General features: G+C 41.6%; 2 protein-coding genes across 2 annotated transcripts in view; both read left to right on the top strand.

The window, feature by feature from the left end:
* The window catches only part of chst8 (carbohydrate sulfotransferase 8), a 215,015-nt gene extending 211,695 nt beyond the window's left edge, over positions 1–3,320 (top strand). Inside the window, exon 5 of the mRNA XM_021586533.3 lies at positions 170–3,320. Within this exon, the coding sequence (XP_021442208.2) occupies positions 170–856 (687 nt within the window). The 3' untranslated portion in view covers positions 857–3,320. The remainder of the gene's footprint in view (positions 1–169) is intronic.
* Positions 3,321–19,592: 16,272 nt separating this feature from the next.
* The window catches only part of LOC110506720 (BTB/POZ domain-containing protein kctd15), a 29,125-nt gene continuing 23,717 nt past the window's right edge, over positions 19,593–25,000 (top strand). Inside the window, exons 1-3 of the mRNA XM_090221648.1 lie at positions 19,593–20,887; positions 23,508–23,683; positions 24,634–24,668. Of these exons, the coding sequence (XP_090077774.1) occupies positions 20,876–20,887; positions 23,508–23,683; positions 24,634–24,668 (223 nt within the window). The 5' untranslated portion in view covers positions 19,593–20,875. The remainder of the gene's footprint in view (positions 20,888–23,507; positions 23,684–24,633; positions 24,669–25,000) is intronic.

Consider the following 25,000-nt stretch of genomic DNA (forward strand, 5'->3'; position numbering starts at 1 on the left):
ATGATCTGATTATTGCATATTGATTATTGGACTTTTGAATACTGCTATCTATATTTTTACAATTTATTGATTATTGGTGTATTTTTGTCATTGTGACTGTGATGCTGGCTGCAATGATTTAACAAACCAATTAATAAAGTATTTTTAAAATCTAAACTTATCTCTTTAGGTGCCCAAGGCGGGCTGCTCCAACTGGAAGAGGATCCTCATGGTGCTGTCTGGCCTGGCGTCGTCCACCCACGAGATCAAACATGACGCTGTCCACTACGGCAACCACCTCAAGAGGCTGGACAGCTTCGACCGCCAGGGCATCACGCAGCGCCTGGAGACCTACACCAAAGTCCTGTTTGTCCGCGAACCCCTGGAGAGGCTTGTGTCCGCCTTCAGGGACAAGTTTGAGAACCCCAACACCTACTATCATCCTGTATTCGGGAAGCCCATCATCTCCAAGTACAGGGTGAACGCCTCCAAGGTGGCCCTCAGGACAGGCAGCGGCGTGACCTTCCAGGAGTTCATGCAGTATCTGTTGGATGTGCACAGGCCTGTGGGCATGGACATTCACTGGGAGCCTACCAGCCAGCTCTGCAGCCCCTGTCTGCTGGACTACAACTTCATCGGCAAGTTTGAGACCATGGAGGAGGAGGCTAATTTCTTACTACGTAGAACTGGTGCCCCGCATAACCTCACCTTCCCCAGTTTTAAAGACAGGAACCCCAAGGCTGAGAGGACTTCAACTCATTTAACCCATCGTTACTTTGCACAGCTCAGCACTTCAGAGAGACAGAGAGCTTATGACTTTTATTACATGGACTACCTTATGTTTAACTACTCCAAACCTTTTAAAGATTTGTATTGATTGTCTCTCTGATCTCTGTTTGAGTCCTCAAATCTCCCCTGGCACACCATAAAAATGACTTCCTTTTACAAGTATTACAAGAAGATCATCACATGAAAACAATGTCTTGGTCAGGCATGTCAATGTGGTCCTGTACTATATACCGGTGACTAACTGCAAAACATCAAACTCACAAACAATGTATCACTGCACAGTCAGTGACGTGAAAATACAGTTCAATGCTTTAAAATGTGTTACGTGAAGAGGTACCCACCTATCATTTTTTGCACTTAGTGTAGCAAATTCTTTCAAATTCTCCAAAAACGTATTGACTACTGCTGGAGAGTGTGTCTGGACAGTCTTATAGGGGAGCATCCCCCTTAAGTATCCCTAAGTACTACTTTACCACACCATCCCACTACCCTTTAGAATACACATCCTCATCACTGTCATCAAGGCTTTTTCTGACACTAATATTTAAAAACTGTACAAAGGGCATTCAGATGACTATATATATTTTTCTATGTATTTCTATAATGGATATATTCAGTGCTTCTTTATGGGGATTTTCATTTCTGATATAACTGATTGATATTTCAGTAATTATATGGTGAGTGTGTGTAGAGAATATCTGGCTATATTTAGGCCTCTTGGGTCCCCCTGTACATCAGACCCTGTAAAATACGTGTCAAACTCATTCCATGGAGGGCCAAGTGTCTGCAGGTTTTTGCTCCTCCCTTGTTTCTTGACTGATCAATGAAGGTCATTGATTAGTTAGGAACTCCCCTCACCTGGTTGTCTAGGTCTTAGCGTACAGTCGACCCTCCATGGAATGAGTTTGACAACCCTGTTGTAAAACATGCTGGTTAACACATGGACACGTAGAAATTCCACTCCAATCCTTCCCTAATGACCCAATAAGCCCCTGCAGTGAAATATTACTGCAGTGTTAGAGAGAGCAGAACACTGACACCATCTCTTATACTGACACTGACAAAGTCACAAGGCAGCTTATCCTACCCAACTCTGTGTGTGTGTGTGTGTGTGTGTGTGTGTGTGTGTGTGTGTGTGTGTGTGTGTGTGTGTGTGCGTGTGTGCGTGTGTGCGTGTGTGTGTGTGTGTGTGTGTGTGTGTGTGTGTGTGTGTGTGTGTGTGTGTGTGTGTGTGTGTGTGTGTGTGTGAGTGTGTGAGAGTGAGACAGAGAGCGAGACATGTGTGAGAGAGAACAACTGGAGCTGCTGCTCTGATCTCTTTTCATGGCTCTGAGGAGGAGTAAGCCCTGGCCCACAGCCCAGACACACTCAGACCTGCTACCGTAGGTCCCTCACAAGACAGACAACTGTGAGGACAGCTTTACGATGAGATCTCTCAACAGGGTAACAACTTATACAACCCATAATAACACATCATCTACTGTCCCACAAACTGTACAGGCAATGGGTTGTAGGATCTGTGTGAGAAAGCTAGTGTTCAGAGAAGTCAGCAATTGGAGCAGTATTTCAAAATATCCTCTTTTACCTCCTATGACCAACACTGATGTTTAGCTCCACAGTAGAGTACCACAGCTATTCTGAACAATGGGAAGGCAGGGACTTCGGGCCAATCAAACGCAAGTTTCCTGGATAAGTCAGAAATATGATTCTTCCCTGGCTGCTAGAACGCTGGGTTGGTTGGCTTTGGGAAATCCGTCTGTAATAGAAAGAAACTCAATTGCATATGGTGTTGTGAAGTGTATACAGGTCATATTATCGACTTGTCCCTGAAACGTGGTTGCTGTTTTTAACTGAATAGGCCTCTAATAAGTAAGTAGAATGTTCCTCATATTCAATTGTGTTCTACTCTGCAGCTCTAGTTAGAATGAATACCCCAGACAAGCCAGGGGGGGGGGGGGGGGGGGGGGGGCTAAAAGGATACAGCACAGGGGGAGGTGCCTTTCTCTATGTGACCAATTACAAAGAAATGCACATTATTTGAGTTATATATAGACACTATATTGAGATTTTATATATTTTTTAAGAAGATACAGAAAGAGATTACATATTTATGATGGCAAATATTATAGGATTATGTCAATGTAGTGTGTTGGCTTTTGCAGTTCCAAAATCTATATGTTGTTTAGATGGTGGTCTGATTCTATGTAGTTAGCCAGACTCCGGTCCAAAGCTAAATAGCATAATATAGGTGTTACTTTAACCTACAAAATGCTCCCTCACTCACCAACCCTGTTCTATGGGGTTTCTTGGAAATGTAAGTATGTGGGTCTATGGGTACAACACAGATATATCAAAACTATTTACGGTAACAAGTGAATGTATAACTGTTTTATCGTTGGTGCAAAAGTGTATAAATACCTGTACATGGTCTGGAACCCTTTGCCTTATTTTACACTGCCAATCAAAAGGTGTATTTCAGGAAGACATTCTGCAGGTGGTTGGTTTCTGTCTGCTGAGTGTCTACTAATAAACTGTCTTTAGCATTTTCACAATGCTGCTTCTTTTTCATGCTTAACACTCTCAACAAACCATTCAAATGTTTTTGTCTCCAACAGTTTCCGCATGTGGAAACAGTCAATAAGACACTTTTTCAGGTAAGAAGACACACTCAAACCAAAGTTGTTCACCCCTGGTGAACCCTGGTACTCTTTATTTTGTCTTTCCAAAATATACCTATTCCAACATCCATTGGAAGTATACTCAGTTCATAGGCGAGGAAAGAAGGCCTAGATTCTCTTTCCCAGTCCACAAGAAATGTTATATTGAAGGAGTAGGTATATGGCTCCTGTGAATGTAATCAAGCCCAGACTACTGCATTTGGGGTACTTGGGCCATCGACTTCCTTTTGTAGCAATTTTACATATTCTGCCATGGGGTTGTGAGAAAATGTTCCGTCTCAAAGCAAATTTCAAGTTATTCTACACATTTTGCCATGAGGCTAAGATATCATTTCTCTGTTTTAAAGCTAATTTCCTACAATTCTACATATTTAGCTTTGTTTTTTAGTGGAGCCGAGTGGTGGATGAACATGTCAACTCAAATTGATCAATATGTAGAGTAGAGAGAATTTGAATAAATGCTGTAGGCTGATTTCCACAACAGCCTTCTGTATAAGTCATGAGAACAGTCAGGAAGTTTAAAATTCTGTTTAAATCCATTCAGAAAACAAAGGCCATCCATCTACCTCATTAGTGGGAGAAATCTCTTGACATGCAGTGGAGAGAACTTCTATGTTCTTTCAGCTCCAGGCTACAGAAAACAAGGAATACAAGAAGTCTGCTGGAAGTGAAAAAAGGAGACAACTTCTCAACTCATAAACATTGTACTGTGTTAGATATAAAAAATAATAATGATTTGAATTTCAATAATACTTCTATTTTCTACTAATGTCAATTAAGCCCACAGCTAAACATTCTAATTCTGCCTGTAAGGCAAACATTAGCATGGCTGAAGAAAATTGTGGCAATGTTTCTGCTGTGAAGAAATAACACAGCTCTCTGTTGGTGAGCATAAACACTTGTGCACGCACACACACACACACACCCATACACACACCCACAAATGTGCTCGCGCGCACACCCACACACACACCCACAAATGTGCTCGCGCGCACACACACACACACACCCACACACATACACACACACACACACACACCCATACACACACCCACAAATGTGCTCTCGCGCGCGCACGCACACACAAACCCATACACACACCCACAAATGTGCTCGCGCGCACACACACACACACACAAATAAATGATTGACACTGTGATGGCATGACAACCTGAATCAGATCAACGGGTTGGCCCACTCTCCCATTCATTACCATAACAAATTTGCTGCTTTGCTTTCACTTCTCAATTCGGCGGGTTGCATTCAAGAGACATCTATCTAAATAATATTTCATCAAAGGTTGATGATGTGGGTGAGCTCATCTGATTCATATGCATGCCAGAGTCATTTTCTCACTTTCACATGAATTTCTTGTTTGTTTTGACAATGTGCTGGAACACACCCAAGACGCGCCCCTGCATTGAACTATTTGGGAGGAAAGCTCATTAAAATGATTTGCTAGGGGTCTATTAATAACTGTTTGATTCCAAGCAAAACGAAACATAAGCCATGTTTAGCTTTTTCTATTGAAAATCCACAGAACACATCCTTATTGAGGACATATCCTTAAACACTGGGCTTTAAGACGTCATCTCATTTGGTTAACCGGCTCATCCACCAACAAGCTGTTGAGCCTGGATACAGGCCTGGTTCAGCATTTGGCAGGATGGCAAGGCTGTGTCTGGCCAATGTCTGAATAGATATTTATTCCACGGTTAAAATCTTTGGTAACACTTTAATTGAAGGGCACCTACAGAAGGACGTCATAACATATTCAAAAGCCATACATAAACACTTTCATGACAAGTACATAAGCATTTCTGAAATGAATCTGTGTCATTTTATGTTAATTCCTATGGCACATACATCAACGGCCACATTATTACACTATTCCCTGTTATTGGACAAATCCAACATGAACACAAGGTGGCAGCACATGATCTGAAACAAATGGAATGATGTGAAAATTCTATTGAACAAGTAAATATTGCATACTGGACAGTAATGTCCAGTGCTTCAATAGAATGTGATGTAACCACAGTGTGAGTTCATACACATGACATGTATAATAAATTGCCACTTCTTCAAGCATATAATTCAAAAGTTGTCACGGCTGTTGTCGGAGCTCAGATTTGAAAGGAAAACTTCCGTAAAATCGACTGCAACACTTTTAATTAAGCTATATGGTGTCATTGACATGAATTATGCAACAGCTTTAATGAACTTGTATCAATACACACAGGATCTATAATTAAGCTGGTCACGCAAGCTGGTGGGTATAGAGTCGTTCTCTAACCTTCAGGCTATAGCTTCTACAGAGGCGATAAAGCTTCTTTGGATCGTTGCAACATTTGGGTGATAAAAAGATACTCCTGTGTGTCTGTTACTATCTAAGGAACAGAAGTATTCCCCGAATGAAGACATTATGCAGATGTAAAAGTACATTTAGGCTGTGTGGAACATCTGTGCAGTGATGAGAATGGACAGGAGTAAGTATTTTCTGATGAGACGGTTTAGAGAGGGAGAGGAGTGGGGAGGAGAGACAGGGAAAGGACAAAGATAAGATATTGACACTTGGTAGACAGAGTGAACAGTTAGTACAAGTTCAGTACAGGTAACTGACTAAATTAAGGAAACACTTAAGTAAATGAGGGATGCAAAGTATATTGAATGCAGGTGCCTCCACACAGGCGTGAGTTAATTAAGTTAATTATGCTTAGGGTCATGTATAAAAATTCTGGGCAGGCCATAATTTTGGCTGCCATGGCTATGGCCCCGTAGGATCAGCAGGCATATGATGACAATGCCCCATCCACAGGGCATGAGTGGACACCGAATGGTTTGATGGGCATGAAAACGATGTAAACCATATGCCATGGTGGTTTCAGTCACCAGATCTCAACCCAATTGAACACTTATGGGAGATTCTGGAGTGATGCCTGAGACAGCATTTTCAATCACCATCAACAAAACACCAAATTATGGAATTTCTCATGGAAGAATAGTATTGCAGCCCTCCAATAGAGTTCCAGACACTTGTAGAATCTATACCAAGGTGCATTGAAGCTGTTCTGGCTCGTGGTGGCCCAACAACCTATTAAGACACTTTATGTTGGTGTTTCCTTTATTTTGGCAAACACTTGTATCTCGTTCTATATATCGAACAGACATACACTAGGATTGGCTAATATAAGCACTAGTCCTTGGTTGTAATTTATACATTCCATTAACAACCCTTCAGATAATAAAGGCATGCTTAGTGATGCTTGTCACATTGATGATGAAAAAATGTGTTTCTCCTTTTTGTCTCATGAAACGAAATCCTATTTCATGCATGTATGTATTTGAATGTCTATTTCAAATATCAAGTGTTGCTTATGAGGGTAGAATTAATAGAACTACTCAGACAGGATTGCCCTAGTCTGTAGGTGCAGAGGTTGGCTAGCTTCTGTAAAGAATGAGTCTATGGTGTATAATGTTCCCCATTCCACACCTCCTCACCTCCAGGCACAGCTAACAAACAGGTACAGATATAGAATCTTAATTTGAGCCAGTTTGCTACAGCAGGAAAATAATCAGGCAACAGGAAATGTGAATTATTATGTGGATTTTAATTAAGGGACATTTTTTTGGGGGGGGGGGGTTGATACATTTGTAGGGGATGATACATTTGTAGTGGATGATACATTTTTAAGTGGAAATTACAATCTTTAGAAGTCTTTTTAAGTTTGTGCAAGAAAATTCTCAATAACAATTTCTCAGTGATAAAAAATGAAGATCCGACATCTGTAGGTATCCTATAGCACAATGCAGAAATCAGCAGGGGTCCTTTACCAATTGAAAAAAAGTCTCCCTAGATTTTAATCATCGCAGATCAGAGTTGTCTTATGTCTTCTAAAGTACTCAAACTGCAGTCTGAATAACACCTACAGCACACTAACAAGGTTGAAATACTTTGTTTTACTCAGGCTATTTTTCTTGCCTGTGGCTCACAGCATCATTATCTCACACACCTAAAAAGCCCTGCATCTATTTCCCTCTATGCCTTCCCCTACTGCTCCTTTCAAGGAGAGAGAGACATACCGAGCACAGCATTCAGTGAATAATTTCCATTCTCTGACACCTTCCTTCCTAGCTGTCTATCTCCCCCATCAAGTAGAATGAGGGATGAGAGTGACAGAAGAGACACCTGGCCCTGAACAAGTGAATGACTGCTGACTGAGAGAGAGGATGGGAAAGAGAGGAACAAGAGTGAGGGGACCGCATTGCACTGCATGATGGGATAGAATCGCACGAAGAAGCAAAAAAATACCTGGGACTATCAGTTATAGTGACAGGGCAGTAGGTGGCATTCTATTAGCAGGCTGGGGGATAGGCCCAGAGCAGAGCCCGTCCCGCCCAGGATGGATGGGCCTTTCTGGTGGGACTAAATTAATACTGGTGAGTCTAGTCTAGTGAATTGTTTTTGGAACAATGTCCTCCTGAGGAGCTAATCAGACAGGAGTTACCAGAGAGTGCCTGTGGGGTTAGGGCTCTGTGTATCAGGGCTGCCTGGGAGAGAGAGCAGGTGCACCACCACAGAAACAGGAACTCATTCCAGGGCAGGAGATAGGAGCTCTTGTCTCGTCCCTCTTGGTCACGATGGTACAGTCTTAGACTATATATAGACTCTTTACAATATAGAATAACAATGTTTTTGATGTATTCATGAATGGCAATTAAAGGATGGTAGTTTTTCAGGTTGTAAACTTAGATAGTAAACTGATACACCACAAGTAACTTATTGAGGTATCTGAGGATCCTTATAGAAGTATTCACATTTCAAATGTGCCTCAAAATTATGTGGTTAGGTTTCTGTGAAACTGAAGATAAAAAACATATTCACTTTAATACCCACTATCAAAGTCCAGTCCAGTCCACTGGCTACTGAAACCTCTGCTATTCTAATGTGAACTCACAGAAGTAGAATAACTTGATGTATTTCTGAGTTGGGACCTGACAGGATGAGGTCAGGGATAAAACAGAGTGGATAACAGCACTGAGACCGTACATTACTGGGTCATTAAGATGTGTAAGTGAACACACTGTATGGTTGTTCTCAATGCAAACCCAGCGTAACTAATGGCGACTTAACGTGTTACTGAAAGACATCTATGACCACAGGATGGGGAAGAGAGTGAATGTGCCCTGGCCGGCTAGCGTTCCTTTCAGCCTGACATCAGGCCAGTGTGGCACAGTAGAGAGGCTTGCCTTGCTGCCCTGAGAGAGAAGAGTGCCTCTGGCCAAGTGTCTGTATCACTGCAAACACATTCACAGTGTGATTCACTGCTCAAAGGAGACACATCACAGACTCACAGGCCCATGAAAACACATACCATATTCTATTGTAACTGAGGTTTACTGTAGTGTTGGGAATGCTACTGGTGGTTTTGGAGCAGCCATTGTCTTTGTTTACCAAAATTGATATTGAGGATTTCCTAATGATAATATCCTGCTCCTTGTAACAAAAGCAAACTCCAACACTATGATGATATACAGTAGTACTATATAATATTCTATATGAGGATGAAACAAAAACATGATGATTTGTTGCAAGTTCAGTGTGCAAAACTGTTTTTTCCATGTGAAGTTGGTGGGATTGCATGTTGTGACCATAAAATGTCATCAGCTAGCAGCTCTAGTCCCTATCAGCCAGCTTGCTGCACAGCACAGAGCTCTCTCCCCTCTCGCCTCAGGCAACGGCCACACTTGCACCCTTCCCCCCTGCTGTGTCTGTCTGTCTGTTTCTCTCTCTCTCTCACCAGGCCCCAGAGACCACCCCCCCCCCCCCCCCCCCCCCACTACCCCGGGGCCCTGGGCTCCCACAGTGTCAGGGAGGCCTGAGTGTTGACAAAGCAGCTGGCCTTCAGAAGACACATCAAACCCAGGCCCTGGTTGCGTTTAGGGGCTGAACACTCAACAAAAGGACTCCAAGTTTCAGTCCTAGGCCATTACTAGCCCCAACAACAGAACTACACACCCACAGACAGAGAGAAAGCAGAAAGGCCCTCAAGGGGACATAATATATTATATTCCCTGTTCGAAACAGGATCCCTGGCTGTTGTATGAACTCAAAACACGTCCCATACATTGTGAATATTCAGAAGATGGCTGTGGCGTGATGGATTATCATAAATATAAAGTATAAATTGAGGTTAGGGGGTTGGTGTCATTTTAACATCCTAATGACAATTCTGGGTCTCCCTAATGCTGATTTTTCTCCCCCTAGGCAACATTAACCGGGCACCTTGCATGGGATGCATATTAGACATGAGTGGAAGCATCACTCTTCACATTGTTACTGTAAATAAAATAGTAGACACCAGCCAGTAACAAAGGAAAGTGTATTTGTTTTATATTGGTCCCTTCATCTTCTAAAAAATGATTGATCATGTCCCACAATTAGGAATTGAAGAGAATAGTTCTCTTAGAAGACGAGAATATTTTTACTCTATTAGTAGTAGTATACAGTGCATTCGGAAAGTATTCAGACCCCTTCACTTTTTTCACTCTTTGTTACATTACAGCCTTAACTAACATGGATTAAATAAAAAAAATTCTACACACAGTAATGACAAAGCAAAAACATATTTTTAGAAAATTACGCAAATGTAAAATGTCTTCTCTTTGTAAATACCTTATTTACATAAGTATTCAGACCCTTTGATATGAAACTCAAAATTGAGCTCAGGTGCATCCTGTTTCCAATGATCATCCATGAGATGTTTCTACAATTTGATTGGTGTCACCTGTGGTAAAATAAATTGATTGGACATGATATGGAAAGGCACACACCTATCTATATGAAGTCTCACAGTTGACAGTGCATGTCAGAGCAAACACCAAGCCATGAGGTTGAAGGAATTGTCAGTAGAGTTCCGAGACAGGATTGTGTCGAGTCAGAGATCTGGGGAAGGGTACCAAAACATTTCTGCAGCACTGAAGGTCCCCAAGAAAACAGTGGCCTCCAACACTCTTAAATGGAAGAAGTTCGGAAAAACCTAGACTCTTCCTAGAGCTGGCCACCCAGCCAAACTGAGCAATCGTGGGAAAAGGGCCTTGGTCAGGGAGGTGACCAAGAACCCAATGGTCACTCTGACAGAGTTCCAGAGTTCCTCTATGGAGATGGGAGAACCTTCCATAAGGATAACCATGTCTGCAGCACTCCACCAATCAGGCCATTGTGGCCAGACGGAAGCCACTCCTCAGCACATGGAGTTTGCCAAAAGGCACCTAAAGGACTCTCAGACCATGACAAACAAGATTCTCTGATCTTATGAAACCAACATTGAACTCTTTAGCATGAATGCAAAGCGTCACGTCTGGAGGAAACCTTGCACCATCCCTATGGTGAAGCATGTTGTTGGCAGCATAATGCAGTGGGGATGTTTTCAGCGGCAGGTTCTAGGAGACTAGTCAGGATCGAGGGAAAGATGAACAGTGCAATGTACAGAGAGATTCTTGATGAAAACATGCTCCAGAGCGCTCAGGACCTTAGACTGGGGCGAAGTTTAACCTTCCAATAGGACAACGACCCTAAGCACACAGCCAAGACCATGAAGGATTGGCTTTGGGACAAGTCTCTGAATGTCTTTGAGTGGCCTAGCCAGAGCCCGGACTTGATCTCAATCGAACATCTCTGGAGAGACCTGAAAATAGCTATGCAGAAACGCTCCCAATCCAACCTAACAGAGCTTGAGAGGATCTGTAGAGAAGTCATGAGGAAGGAAAATTATGTGGATATTGAAGCAACATCTCAAGACATCAGTCAGGAAGTTAAAGCTTGGTCGCAAATGGGTCTTCCAAATGGACAATGACCCCAATCATACTTCCAAAGTTGTGGCAAAATGGCTTAAGTACAACAAAGTCAAGGTATTGGAGTGGCCATCACAAAGCTCTGACCTCAATCCCATAGAAAATTTGTGGGCAGGACTGAAAAGGCGTGTGCGAGCAAGGAGGCCTACAAACCTGACTCAGTTACACCAGCTCTGTCAGGAGGAATGGGCCAAAATTCACCCAACTTATTTTGGGAAGCTGGTTGAAGGCTACCCAAAACGTTTGACCCAAGTTAAACAATTTAAAGACAATGCTACCAAATACTAATTGAGTGTATGTAAACTTCTGACCAACTGAGAATGTGATGTAAGAAATCAAAGATGAAATTAATAATTCTCTCTACTATTAATATGACATTTCACATTCTTAAAATAAAGTGGTGATGCTAACTGACCTAAAACAGGGAATTATTATGAGGATTAAATTTTTGAGTTTAAATGTATTTGGCTAAGGTGTACGTAAACATCCGAATTCAACTGTATGTTTATGCAATATTTCAGTCGTTTTTTTTGTTGATAAATTTGCCTAATTTTCTTTTTTTTAACTGTTTTTGCTTTGTCTTTATGGGTTATTGTGTGTAGATTAGGGTTGCACATTGGGGAATATTCAGAGGTGGAAACTTTCCTTGGGAATTAACGGGATTGACGGGAATATATGGGAATAAACGGAAATACATGCAAATTAATATTAATACCATTTAAATGTAGATGTTTTTTGCATTGGATATATTTACCAATTCATATGGAGACAGAAAAATAAACATGTTACCTTATCATAAGTAAATCCTTCCATTAGAAATAAAAAATACAATTTAGTTACGAATTGAACTTTAATTACATGAGTTGACTCTTCACATGGTGTCACATCTGCTCCCACTCTTCCCTCCCTTGGGGCTTGAGCGCGCCAGGCTGCCCTGCATCACGCACTCCTGTCATCAATTACACACACCTGCCTTCCCTCGTCACACACTTCAGCAATATTGGACTCACCTGGACTCACTCATCATCTGTTTATTACCTCCCCTATGTTTTTCAGTTCCCCTGCTCTGTTCCCTGCTGATGCATTGATTGTTTTTGTCTGTATTACTAGTTTGCTGACACTGTTCCTGTCTCGTTCCATGTCCGTTCGTTATTAAATGTTTGACTCCCCGTACCTGCTTTGTCTCTCCAGCTTCAACTCATGTGAGAGAATGCATCAGCCATCACGCGAAGCATCGGGGAGTACTGGCGTTCCAGTTGGTATGGTGGCATCGGCTCTGGGTCGCCACCGATGGAACCGGGGGTGCCAAGCCAGCTCGTCGGGTTTCCATGCCCTAGCTGGCTCGAGAGGTTTCCTTGCCCCGGCTGGCTTGAATGGCGCCCATCCCACGTCAGGCCTCAGCCGGATAGTCAGTTCTTGTTTGCCCTGCCGGTACAGGAGTTTTTTTGTTTTGTTTTTTGTTTTGTTGTTGTGTCGGGTGGATTCTGCCGCCGATAGAACTGGGGGTGCCTAAGCCATCCCGTCGGGCTTTTACGCCCTGGCTGGCTCGAGAGGTTTCCATGTCTCGGTTGGCTCGGCGACCTCCCATCCCACGTCACTCTCCACTGGATCATCGGGCTCACTCGCTGCAGCAGGATCGACAGGCGTCTTGCCTAAGGTCGGATTGTCTGGCTTCCATGCCTCAGCCGGCTCGCAAGGCTCTCACCGTTCTGCCGGTTCGTTGGGCTCCCACACCCCAACCGGCTTGCACAGCACCCATGTCTCGGCCGATTCGCCCAGGTGGGACGCCAGGTGGCGCCCCTAGGGGGGGGGGGGGGGGGGGGGGGGGGGGTACTGTCACGTCTGCTCCTGCTCTTGAGGGTGCCAGGCTGCCCTGCATCATGCACTCCTGCCATCAATTACGGACACCTGCCTTCCCTCGTCACGTGCTTCAGCGATGTTGGACTCACCTTGACTCACTTATCATTTGTTTATTATCTCCCCTATATTTGTCAGTTCCCCTGCTCTGTTCCCTGCTGATGCAATAATTGTTTTGTCTGTATTATGAGTTTGCTGACACTGCTGCTGTCTCGTTCCATGTCCGTTCTTTATTAAATGTTTTACTCCCCATGCCTGCTTCGTCTCTTCAGCGTCAACTCATGTGACACATGGGATGATTTCACTGACAAACAAAATAAAGGGAATATTGAATGATCCCCAATGAACCATCGAATCTCCCAAAAACGTTTTCAACAAACACCGGTAAAATGATACATACTTCCTTAAAAGGTATAGGAACTAAAGCTTTGGTTGTCTTCCTCTCAGGCTTCCATGTCTTCTCCCTTGACCTCCTCAATTTCCACCTCTTGAACATCAGACTCATCTTCACTGTCACTTTTTTCACCAATTTTCCAACCCTTGTATTGGTCAGCCTGTTGCATGCTTTGGTGTGTTTGTTCCCAAATAAGGACCAGTTGCGCTCTGAGGCGGCTGATGTTGGTGGGATTTGGAGGATGATGGAGGCAACAGGGGGAAAGAGCCTCAGTTCCACAAAGTCCCTTCCACCAAGTGGCTAATGAGATAAGTTGGCACCACTGCCATATTGCATCTCCATCCCAAAGCCCTTGCTTGGAAGTGTACTTTGCCAGACTGCCAAGAACCTTGACCGCATTCAGGCCAAGGTGGCGAGACAAGGTAGTGATGACACCATAGGCCTTGTTGATCTCTGCACCAGACAGGATGCTCTTGCCAGCATACATGGGGTCCGACATGTACGCTGTGGCGTGTATGGGCTTCAGGCAGAAGTCTTTTTTATGTATTTCACAACTGCAGTTCCCTCTGCTTAGAGCAACAGTGAAGTGGGCAGGGCAGTACGGATTTCTTCTCTTACATCTGCAAGCAGAGTCTGAACATCATACAGGATGGCAATGTATCCCTCAATCTGTGCAATGGCTACTGCTATAGGTTTCAGGTGTTTCAGGATGCTTACCACTCTCTCCCAAAATATATCATCCAGGAGGATCTTCTTGATGGGGCTGTCCTTATCGGCAGACTGTGATATGGCCATTTCTTGGAGAGATTCCTTCCCCTCCAGGAGAGTGTCAAACATGATGACAGCACCACCCCAATGGGTGTTGCTGGGCAGCTTCAATGTGGTGCTCTTATTCTTCTGACTTTGCTCTTTGCTTGGTGAGGTAGATTGCTGCTGTAACTTGATGACCCTTCACATACCTAACCATTTCCTTGGCTCTCTTGTAGAGTGTATCCATTGTTTTCAGTGCCATGATGTCCTTGGGGAGCAGATTCATTGCATGAGCAGCACAGCCAATGGGTGTGATGTGAGGGTAGGACTCCTCCACTTTAGACCAAGCAGCCTTCATGTTCGCAATATTGTCTGTCACCAGTGCAAATACAATACCTTCTATGGTCCAAGGTCATTGATGACTGTCTTCAGCTCACCTGCAATGTAGAGACCAGTGTGTCTGTTGTCCCTTGTGTATGCGCTCTTGTAGAATACTGGTTGAGGTGTGGAGATGATGTAGTTAATTATTCCTTGCCCACGAACATTCAACCACCCATAAGAGATGATTGCAATACAGTCTGCTTTCTCTATGATTTTCTTGACCTTCACTTGAACTCTGTTGAACTCTTCATCCAGCAAATTAGTAGATAAAGCATGTCTGGTTGGAGGGGTGTATGCTGGGCGAAGAACATTCTGAAATCTCTTCCAATACACATTGCCTGTGAGCATCAGAGGTGAACCAGTAGCATACACCGCTCAAGCAAGACATTCATCAGCATTTCTCTGACCATAAGCTGTTGCTATTGATAATGTGTCTGATTCTTCATTTGCACCTCGAATAGAAGTAGAGGGATTTTTGTCAGAGGTTGCTTGTTGTGAACGCTGAGGGAACTTTATGCACTTGGCCAGATGATTCTGCATCTTTGTTGCATTCTTCACATATGATTTGGCACAGTATTTGCAAATGTACACAGCTTTTCCTTCTACATTAGCTGCAGTGAAATGTCTCCACACATCAGGCATTTTCTAGTAAAGATTAGACAAAAATTTGTAAAAAAATCAAATACAATTCCATGTACAGATAAATAGTTAAGCAGTTAGATTAAACAACTCCTTTGTAAGATATTTTTTTTAAATGAAACATGTATGGAAACAGGTGAATTAACACTCCTCAGTTAGCAAGCTAAAACCCACATGGTAGCAAAAACTAACTAGCAGAAATTAACAAGTTAGAAATTATTTAAACACACTTTGCTGTATGCTACTATTTACTAGTTAACAAAAAAAATGTATGTCATATAAAATATATTCACCCCACCCAGTATTGTAATCAAAGCTTACCAGAAAGCATGTAGTCTTTGGCTCAGACATTGTAGTAGTGTGGGTTCAGTAGCATCTCATTAGTGTGCAAGGTCTTGGAAATCAGCAGTACATGTGATGGAAAAGTACACTGCACATGTGATGGAAGAATGCACTGTTTCCGACCCTTTGCAACCCTAGTGTAGATTGATGAGGGGGAAAAAATATTCAATACATTTTAGAATAAGGCTATAACATAACAAAATGCGAAAAAAGCAATGTGGTCTGAATACTTTCCAAATGCAACGTCATCTACAAAGGTGAACAGATGAGAGATGTAGCTAAATCGCTGAACATTTTCCCCTGTGATTAGTGTCTTATAGACCACATGATGGCACTAGAAAAGATTCTCTATCAAGACTTGACATAAATAAAAAAGATTCTCCAAACAATGTCAAAATAGAAATAAGGTAAAAACAAAACAGGAATAGCTGAATAGCTAGGGTTAGGGTTAGGGTCGGGGTTATGGTTAGGGTTAGGGTTAGGCTTAGGGTTGGGGTCGGGTCGGGTTTAGGGTTGGGGTTAGGGTTGGGGTCGGGGTTATGGTTAGGGTTAGGGTTAGGCTTAGGGTTGGGGTCGGGGGCGGGTTTAGGGTTGGGGTTAGGGTTGGGGTCGGGGTTATGGTTAGGGTTAGGGTTGGGGTCGGGGTTAGGGTTGGTGTTGGGGTTAGGGTTAGGTTTAGGGTTAGGGTTGGGGTTAGGGTTAGGGTTGGGGTTATGGTTAGGGTTAGGGTTGGGGTCGGGGTTAGGGTTGGTGTTGGGGTTGGGGTTAGGTTTAGGGTTAGGGTTGGGGTTAGGGTTTGGGCAAGGGTTGGGGTTGGGGTTGGGGTTAGGGTTGAACCAGGATGTGAACATGAAGCTATGGTTAGGATTAGGGTTGAGAATAGAGTTAGGGTTGAACCAGGATGTGGACATGAAGCTATGGTTAGGATTAGGGTTGAGAATAGAGTTAGGGATGAACCAGCATGTGGTAATGAAGCTATGCTTAGGGTTAGGGTAAAGTCCAATACATGTCATAAATATTATTAGCTTTTTTCGAGACAATAAATTACATGTTGCATTTTTGATCCAACCCAAGTAAATGCTGTTTAGTCTGCAAAACTAAGTTGACATTCAACAGCAGCATCAAACTCTCACAGAGGATAAAGTACTCGCCCTTTTTCTGCACTTTTCCCAACTTAATTGCCAGCATTTAGGACTTGGGGGGAATCACTCTGTGCCTGTTAAAAGGTGTATCTATCTGTCTATATGCAACACAATTCCACAAATTCTATTAATAAACTGACACCTCTCATACTGCCTTTGAAATGATGAACAATGAGTGTCGCTGCTGCACCTCAGACACATGCCAACATCAAGCAGAATGTCAAATGACTGAGAAATGGGAGCAATTGACAGGAGCGAGACTCCATAAAGCATGCATATTACTAAAAGCAAGTTCTGGATGTTCTTTTAAAACTTCCTCCACACTTGCCAGGGGAAACAGAGGAGTGTCGAGAAGGGGTGCAATACTTAGGTTACAGTTGTGAAGCGTAAGCAGGTCTTTAGATAAGGTGAGTACGACTGCAAACTGTTTCCTCTTCAGTGTTTCACGCAGTTACAGGGTTCACTGGATGACCCTCATTAAAGCATAAAGGAACAGAATGCTTCAATTCAAAATGTGTGATTTGTGGTCAGGCTGAATATTCAAATGCATTACCTTGACAATGTTTCAAAGATCCTAGCAGGTAGCACTATGTTGCACCTCTCAGAACATTACAGGAGCAGAGAGGCAGTTGAGCAGAATGGTAAACAGATTAGTGACTTGTGTTATACCGATGATCCAGGTTTAACCTGCCTGTTACATTGGTGCTGTAACTCAGGTGATGTCCATACAGTGTGTCCATACAGAGTGTGTCACAGTATAGCAGACTGGATTTGACACCTTGACTGAGATCTGAAGTCTCCCAGATGTCTCTAAAATTTAGCACAGCAGGTTCATGTGGTCTTGAGTACCACCAACAAATATGTAAACAGTTTTCTCAATGTCCCTCTAAGATATCAAATACTATTTCCCTCAATGCAGACGCACATTAAACATCTGAAATAATGGAATGGCCTTTACAATATGTTTCCTGGTGCACTGTACACAATATTGAAATGTCATCCAATCAAACATATGCTTATACGATACTGAGTGCAGAGGATGGCAAATTAGATGGATGCTGTAATTCCTGTGCACTCATGCACCACATCACATCATACAAATGGATCTCCCAAGAGCAAAGTCTCACTTACCTTTTGTACAGACCAGAACCAAAAAAGCATTCCAATTACTGCATGTGTCAAAACCACACATAAACACTGTATCAAGTTAATATTGTTATGGGTCTAGGAAATCATACAAACCAGGCATAACCCTTTACAAAAGGGACAAAATGCTGGATAATAGAATAGCACAATATTGTAGTCCTCAACATGTCGATTTGGGAATCACTATTAGTGACACCTGGTTTAAACCTCAAGGCTCTTATTATTCTTATAGGGTCATGAATGAATGCATACAGCACATTAACATATGATCTCTCCAACAGGCCTAGCAAATCCTGACTCATTATTTCTTTCTCTGTTTTCCTGGTGTTCGTACACTGCACTCAGAATCTATCATGCAGAATACAATCACAGTACTGTCTCTGGCACTGTATTAATATTCATTTTGCTTTGTGTAATTGTAGGCTACTTTAATTTTACTTCATTAAATACGTGAAGTGTGTAGGCTTTTGGAGGGAATATTATTTCATTTGATCAAAAGGAAGATTATGTTTGTGTCTGACACATTACAAATATGAGTGTTACAGTAGCTCACTAAGTGGTCAAGTGGTGTGATTTTTTTTCATTCAGGGTTGGACTGATACACACTGAATAAATAAGCAATTATTGTTTCAGGAAACACACTGCTAGTTTATAAATGACCTCATTTTGATTCGTTTACAGACTCAATTACAATATTTTGACACTGTTATTGGTGTGTGAACTCCAAATATGAATTAATCTGCTATTCTAGTGGTCAAGAGGGTCATATATGAGGCCTGTATTAAGTCTACACTACATGCAAATCTTCAAGCTGACCTACTTCTCCTTTTCACATCAGACACTCAGCTAAAATCCATAAATTAAGGAAATTAACTGATGGGGCCCAGGGCAACTTTGTAAGCTATTTAAATCTTTAAATTTACAACATCCCTGCATACTTCATATAATTGAACTAACTGCAGGGTTGTTACTTTAATGAGAAAAAAAATCCTGTCTTCTTGCCTCCAGTTTGTACTCCTGAAGACAACAAATGCATGCCAGAGGGCAAGTTTATCTTGCCCTGTTTGGGGGGCTGCTTCCTAAGGCAGTTCTGATTTATTTCCAATTCTTATAACCGTTAAGTTTGGCGCGGCAATCACCAGACATGAACCTGGAACCCCCCTCCTCTACGAGACGCGTTTTAATTCGATCAATCAGATAAATTGGATTACCAAATGCAGCCCTTATTGCAATCGAATTCACAGTATTATTGTATTCCTGCACTATTATTTTTTCTTTGGACCAATAATCATTTCCCACACTGGTTGGCGCCAAATATCAAGAAACCAAATAGCTGAGCGCGGTGGAGTGTCTGGATTCGACAGTAGTCCTACTGTAATTACCGTGTTCAGTGCAACATAAATTATTCACAGTTATTTACACGCAAATAAACAAACACGCAAATAAATAAATAATCACAAGCCTATGTGAGCACCTGTACAGGAAAGAGGAAGAGCAAAGAGATAGCACTTTGACTTCCACAGGGTGCCTTTCAGCCTACTATAAGTGTGATGCAACATTGATTTATATTTTGGGGGGCATAGTAGCGTTTTATATAATTTAAAAAAAAATGAATTTAACATAATGCATCTTTAGGTAAATGTGTAAAATCTTCTAGCTATGCTAGCAGTCTGCCTCGCTGTTTGCATAGGAAATCTTCACTGCAGACACCTCCATCTAGCCCTGTGCTATAATTGAAATGGCGCGTTTAGCTGGAGGCAGGTTGTGAGGGCGCTTTCTGCAATAGCAGAATGCATGTCGATAGACGTCATTTGGTTTTAATGGCCTACAGGACATTTGGCGTTACTACTGGAGACATTAGTGGAGAAGGGACAGGGGAAAATCGCCGCATGAAAAGTATCCAAGGAAATCTACATATGATTATTTTATTGACACTTTGTCAACAAGTTACTAGTGTGCCTTTGTAATAGCTGTAAGTACACGACTAGGGAAGCGTGCCCTGTTTTACTTATTTAACTGGACAATGGAAATGTATGCCTAGCTGGAAATGCCTGGGGGATTTTTACATCAGACGAAATGACAATGATTAAAATCTGTTTTTTTCCTGCTCTAAATATATTGAGCGACGTGACACTTGCTTGATATTGAATAGCACTTAACCGTTTACCCCCCGCAAACCAGAACGTTAAACCGTTACGGGGGCTGATATATCTATATTTTTTTACCGGAAAATACGAAAAATCTGACATTAATTATTATATCTGGTCATATACATCATTTTTGTAACAGGGAGAGAGTATCACTTATTCGTTTTTAAAATCTGACTGGGTGCGAATAGAGCTAATTGTAGCCTAATCCTTGCCCCAGAGGCGTTTGGGCAGCCCGGAGCAAGAATTCTTTTTTAGCGCTGCTCTGTTATTTAGAGACAGGATTATTGTCTTTCTTCTCATAACAGACCGGTAGTATCATTTAAGCAAAAAGGGCACTCAAGAAGCTAAAATACGAAGCAGGATTTGACCGACTCAAATTTGAACTGTATACAAATAAGAACCGAAAAGGGAAAGGAGAGGTCTCTTCTATGTATAAGGTAAGAACGCTGCTTTGCTTCTTCCTGTGCCGCTTTTGTGGAAAGAGCTTGGTCTGAGCAAGTCAGCCAGCATCAGCTATAGATAGATATTTAAAGCCACAGCGACCCTTCTTTTTAATCAATGTAGCTTTCACTGTTAGATTCACATGTTTTAGAACAGTTTGTGGATACAGTGTTGGCAGTTTCGTTCCAAAGGAGCGGATTCTACTTGAGGAATGCTTGGGTCAGCTATTGGATGGCACTCTAGTTCTACGACACTCGGGGCATGTGAAAAAGGGGAACGCAGTCATCAGCTGGGACTGATATAAACTGGCACGGATTCCCTCGGACTCCTACGATGTTTGAAACGGTATGACTAAATTCATATTAAGATACGGAATTTCCTCATGGTATGATAGCCTACAGTATCAGCGAACAAACTATACTCAACACCAGGTAATTTGGAATAACTTTACTTGTAGTAGGGCTATGTTTTGTCCAGTCTGGGAAAGGTGTGAATGTTTGTCTAGGCTGTAGTCTTTCCCTTGTTGTCTATTGATGCTGTTGGCATACTTACGCATTCATTTTACGCTTTGTATCAAACCTCTCTGGATCATAACTTCATGTTGGTAGAAATTAGTAAAACGCCATATTGTGCATCTGGTTATCCGTGGGCATCCATGTAAACTGTGTTCAAGAGTGCAAAAGTGGATACACTATGGATCTCTGCTACTGTGCATGTTCTTTGGGCTATTTGATTTTATAACAATTACGCACATTCTAATCTTTGCTTTGTGCAATTGTCAAATATCTTTCTTTGGTAAACCATTGCCCACAGTGAAACCCAACTCTTGTGAACGTTTAAAACCGGCTTATTGGCTAGAGTTACTACAGCTGGAATGTTGGTCAATAGGAAACTATTATAACACAAAGCCACGGAGCATATGTCAGTTGATCTCATTCAAACGAGTCAATGGTAATAGTTCCGGTATTGGTCTTTTTTTATTTGAGAACTCTTGTGAGACTATAAAGGAATCGAGTTTCTTGGCTTATAGCCTTTGAATAATGTTAATCTTTGCCCCCCATATTGATCATATATATATAATAGTATATATATATATATATATATATATATATATATATATATATATATATATATATATATAGGAAAACATATTATTTTATAAATATATTTTTATATATATATTTTTATATATATAAAATAATATGTTTTCCAATATTTCACGTTACCCTCCACTCCGTCAACTCCTCCCATTTTAACCGTGTGTGTGTGTGTGTGTGCGCGCGCGTGTGTGTGTGTGTGTGTGTGTGTGCGTGCGTGCGTGCGTGCGCGCCTCCTATCTGTTATATATTCCCCCAACAATATTATCGGTATTGGTTACTGTGGCCCATGGCTAAATGAAGAGGTGGGATAGCCTCATACGCCAAAAACTTCTTAAGTCTTTTGAAGTCTTTCTTTCACTGGGGCCTGAAATGTATCATCCAGCGTCGTATTAAATGATCATTATTCCTGAAGGCTTGGTGGTGTATACAGCGAGGCGGGCAACACCCTGGAAAATTCTGTAGTCTTCAACAACACTTTGTGCCCCAGGGCATCTCGCCTGGAGCAAAGGGCTGAATGAGCCCTAACAACTGCTTTCTGTTGACCTTTTATTCAAAGCTTAGTAAATGTGCTCTTGCATGGAAGAACAAGTTGATGAAATGCCTTTCTTTCAAATTATAATAATTTAGTTTATTTCAGCGACCCGCCATTTTTGCAGACATGATGGATATATATTTTTTCATGAAACCATATCCTAATGTAAGTTCCTTGACATTTTCTAACTATATCTGTTTCCAATGAACCTGACTCTGATGTTAATTAAACGTTTGTGAGTTGAGATGTTGGGATTTAATTGACAGGCATGTGCGTAATTTTTGCATATTACAAAGTAAATAACCATAGGAAAACATGTTATTTTGATGAATCTTAATTAAATTCGATTGTGGTGATTGGTTGTACGCAACTATGATCCCCATTACCCACATGTCTGTTTAATAGCCTACATCATTGTTTAACCCAACTCTGACGAACTGTATCCATGCGCCTCGGACTGCGCTGTGGCCTGAAGCGCGCCAACCCAGTGTATGCTACCTAGTTTGGGAGGGATTCATTTAACGGATAGTTGACATTCATGAAGTGGTCATATGTTTCTCATGCCTTCCATCCAACATCCCCAATATTCACACCAGCCTGAGGACTTGCATCCTTTCTTGGTTGAACATGTGGCAAAAGCATGCCCACGTTTCTAAAAGGTCATTGGAGGATTCCCGAGCAATTAATTAAAACCCCTGACCATGTACATGACAGATATTATAGAGTTATTAAGTAGTTTGTCTTCACATCTTGGTTGGTCCTGTTATTTTTATAGTGTTTGATACATATAATTTAACTTGACTCCTATGATATGAGATGCTATTTTTAATGCACCAATAACTTTTTTAAATTTTTATTTTCCATGTATAGGACATTATTGTGTGGGGTTCAAATAAATAAACAACACAACAGTCTTGTAAGGGGTGAATGTTTTCTTATGTGTGGTTCAGGAACAGAGTTACTCCGGAACAAATGCCCTGGATTCCGTATTCTCAGATTGGTGGTTGGTGTGTCTGGGCATATCACGTCTAACACATAACACGACCTTTAATTAGAATATTGCAGTTTGTTTTATCCCCCTAGAGGCTGACACCTAGCATTCCTCTTTCTGGAGCCGTAATAATCATCCTCATATCCTGCCCTCCGGCGTTCAATGAAAAGATGCAAACATACTTCATTAGAACGGTGGCAATAATTTGTAAACTAAATATGCGAGCAGACAGACATGGAAGTGATCTGATACGGCTCAGGATCGCACTGGTGGAAGATACAGACTTTCCGGAGACCGGAGTAATTTATGATGTCTATGGCTTTTCCATTTACTTGTTTTCAGGAAGGAAGAAGCATGTCACGACTGTCTTTGACCCGGTCCCCGGTATCTCCTATGTCCACACAAGGAATCCCTCTACCGGCTCAACTGACAAAATCGAATGCTCCGGTTCACATTGACGTCGGGGGACACATGTATACTAGTAGCCTGGCTACTCTCACCAAATACCCAGACTCAAGGTAAGGAATCGGATATTCTCATTCCATAAGTGAAATGTGTTTGTCGTTTATTATCCACAGTACCAAGATGTGCCACCCAAGGTGCTTTTGTTGCAGGATTAATTTGTAACATTTTTAATATAGGAGTGTAGCCTACTGATACATATTGTACTTGAAAATGTCTCCCACCATAAACTTAAATAAGTAATTGTGCACAGTAACACTTGTGTTAGCACATGATGCTCCAAAACCCCTCATTACAAGTTTTTGATATCAGTGATATACTTGATTGCTTTAATGATTGTTTCTCTCTAGTTTGATATTGTATATTGAATAGCCTAACCTCCATATGGCCTCATTTGAAATGTATTTGATTATAACATGTTTATAACACATGGACATTTGTTAATTGCAGTTGCTGACTCTTTTATTCACTGAAGTGATGCTACAGGTTTATGCACTTGAATTGTACATTATGGAGAGAGAAAATGTCAGCTGTTATTTCCCCATTATAGTAACAAAACCAATTAATCTAAAACCATCTCTAATCCATGTCCAAATGATTTGCAACTAAAAACCAGCCATGCAACTTTATAGTAAAGCTAATAGTTTATGCTGAAGTTAGTTTGTGCTTTCTATAGAAATGACCCCTTATGTTATATATTCCATGAGCTACATGCCCTATTCAATTGCTATTACTTGAAGCCAGAGTTTCAGCTAAGCCAAGGTAAACGTACATCAGTTTTTAGGAAGATCTAAGGAAATGCTTAGAGAAAATGTATCAACATAAGCCTGGGATATTCACACAGCTCTGACAGGAAATCACTGTCAACTACTTTGTTTTCTATGTCCCTAAACCAGCATGATTTATCTTGTGAGAAAATCTCCATGCCTATAATAGGCCATTGTTTATCCTTAGTATTATTATGTCATGTCTGTCATTGCTATAAGCTGTGTTTGGTTCATTTAAGAGGGTTGGACAGCAAGACAGGACCAGACACTGCAGGTACACAATACCTGAGTGAACATTTTTGTTATTACTAGCATTATGTGCATATTACCCACCGTTTTATGACATTAGAATTAGAATTTCAGTAAATCAATAGTTGATATATTTGGATGACTTTCCAGATGTTCAAATACAGGTTGTTTCATATACACTCACTGTACCACAACACATATTCCCTGGATGTACATGAACCAAATGATTCTGTGTTGTTTTACACTTATGTTTATACTATTTATCATGTAACTTTTACACCACCATGTACCTCACACAGTGGCGGTTGGTGCCGTTTAAAATGAGGGAGGACGTTTTTTTTAATGGACATGGCCTTA

The sequence above is a fragment of the Oncorhynchus mykiss genome, chromosome 26 (genome assembly GCF_057628025.1).
Source record: "Oncorhynchus mykiss isolate SJ-2025 chromosome 26, ASM5762802v1, whole genome shotgun sequence".
Classification (NCBI taxonomy): Eukaryota; Metazoa; Chordata; class Actinopteri; order Salmoniformes; family Salmonidae; genus Oncorhynchus; species Oncorhynchus mykiss.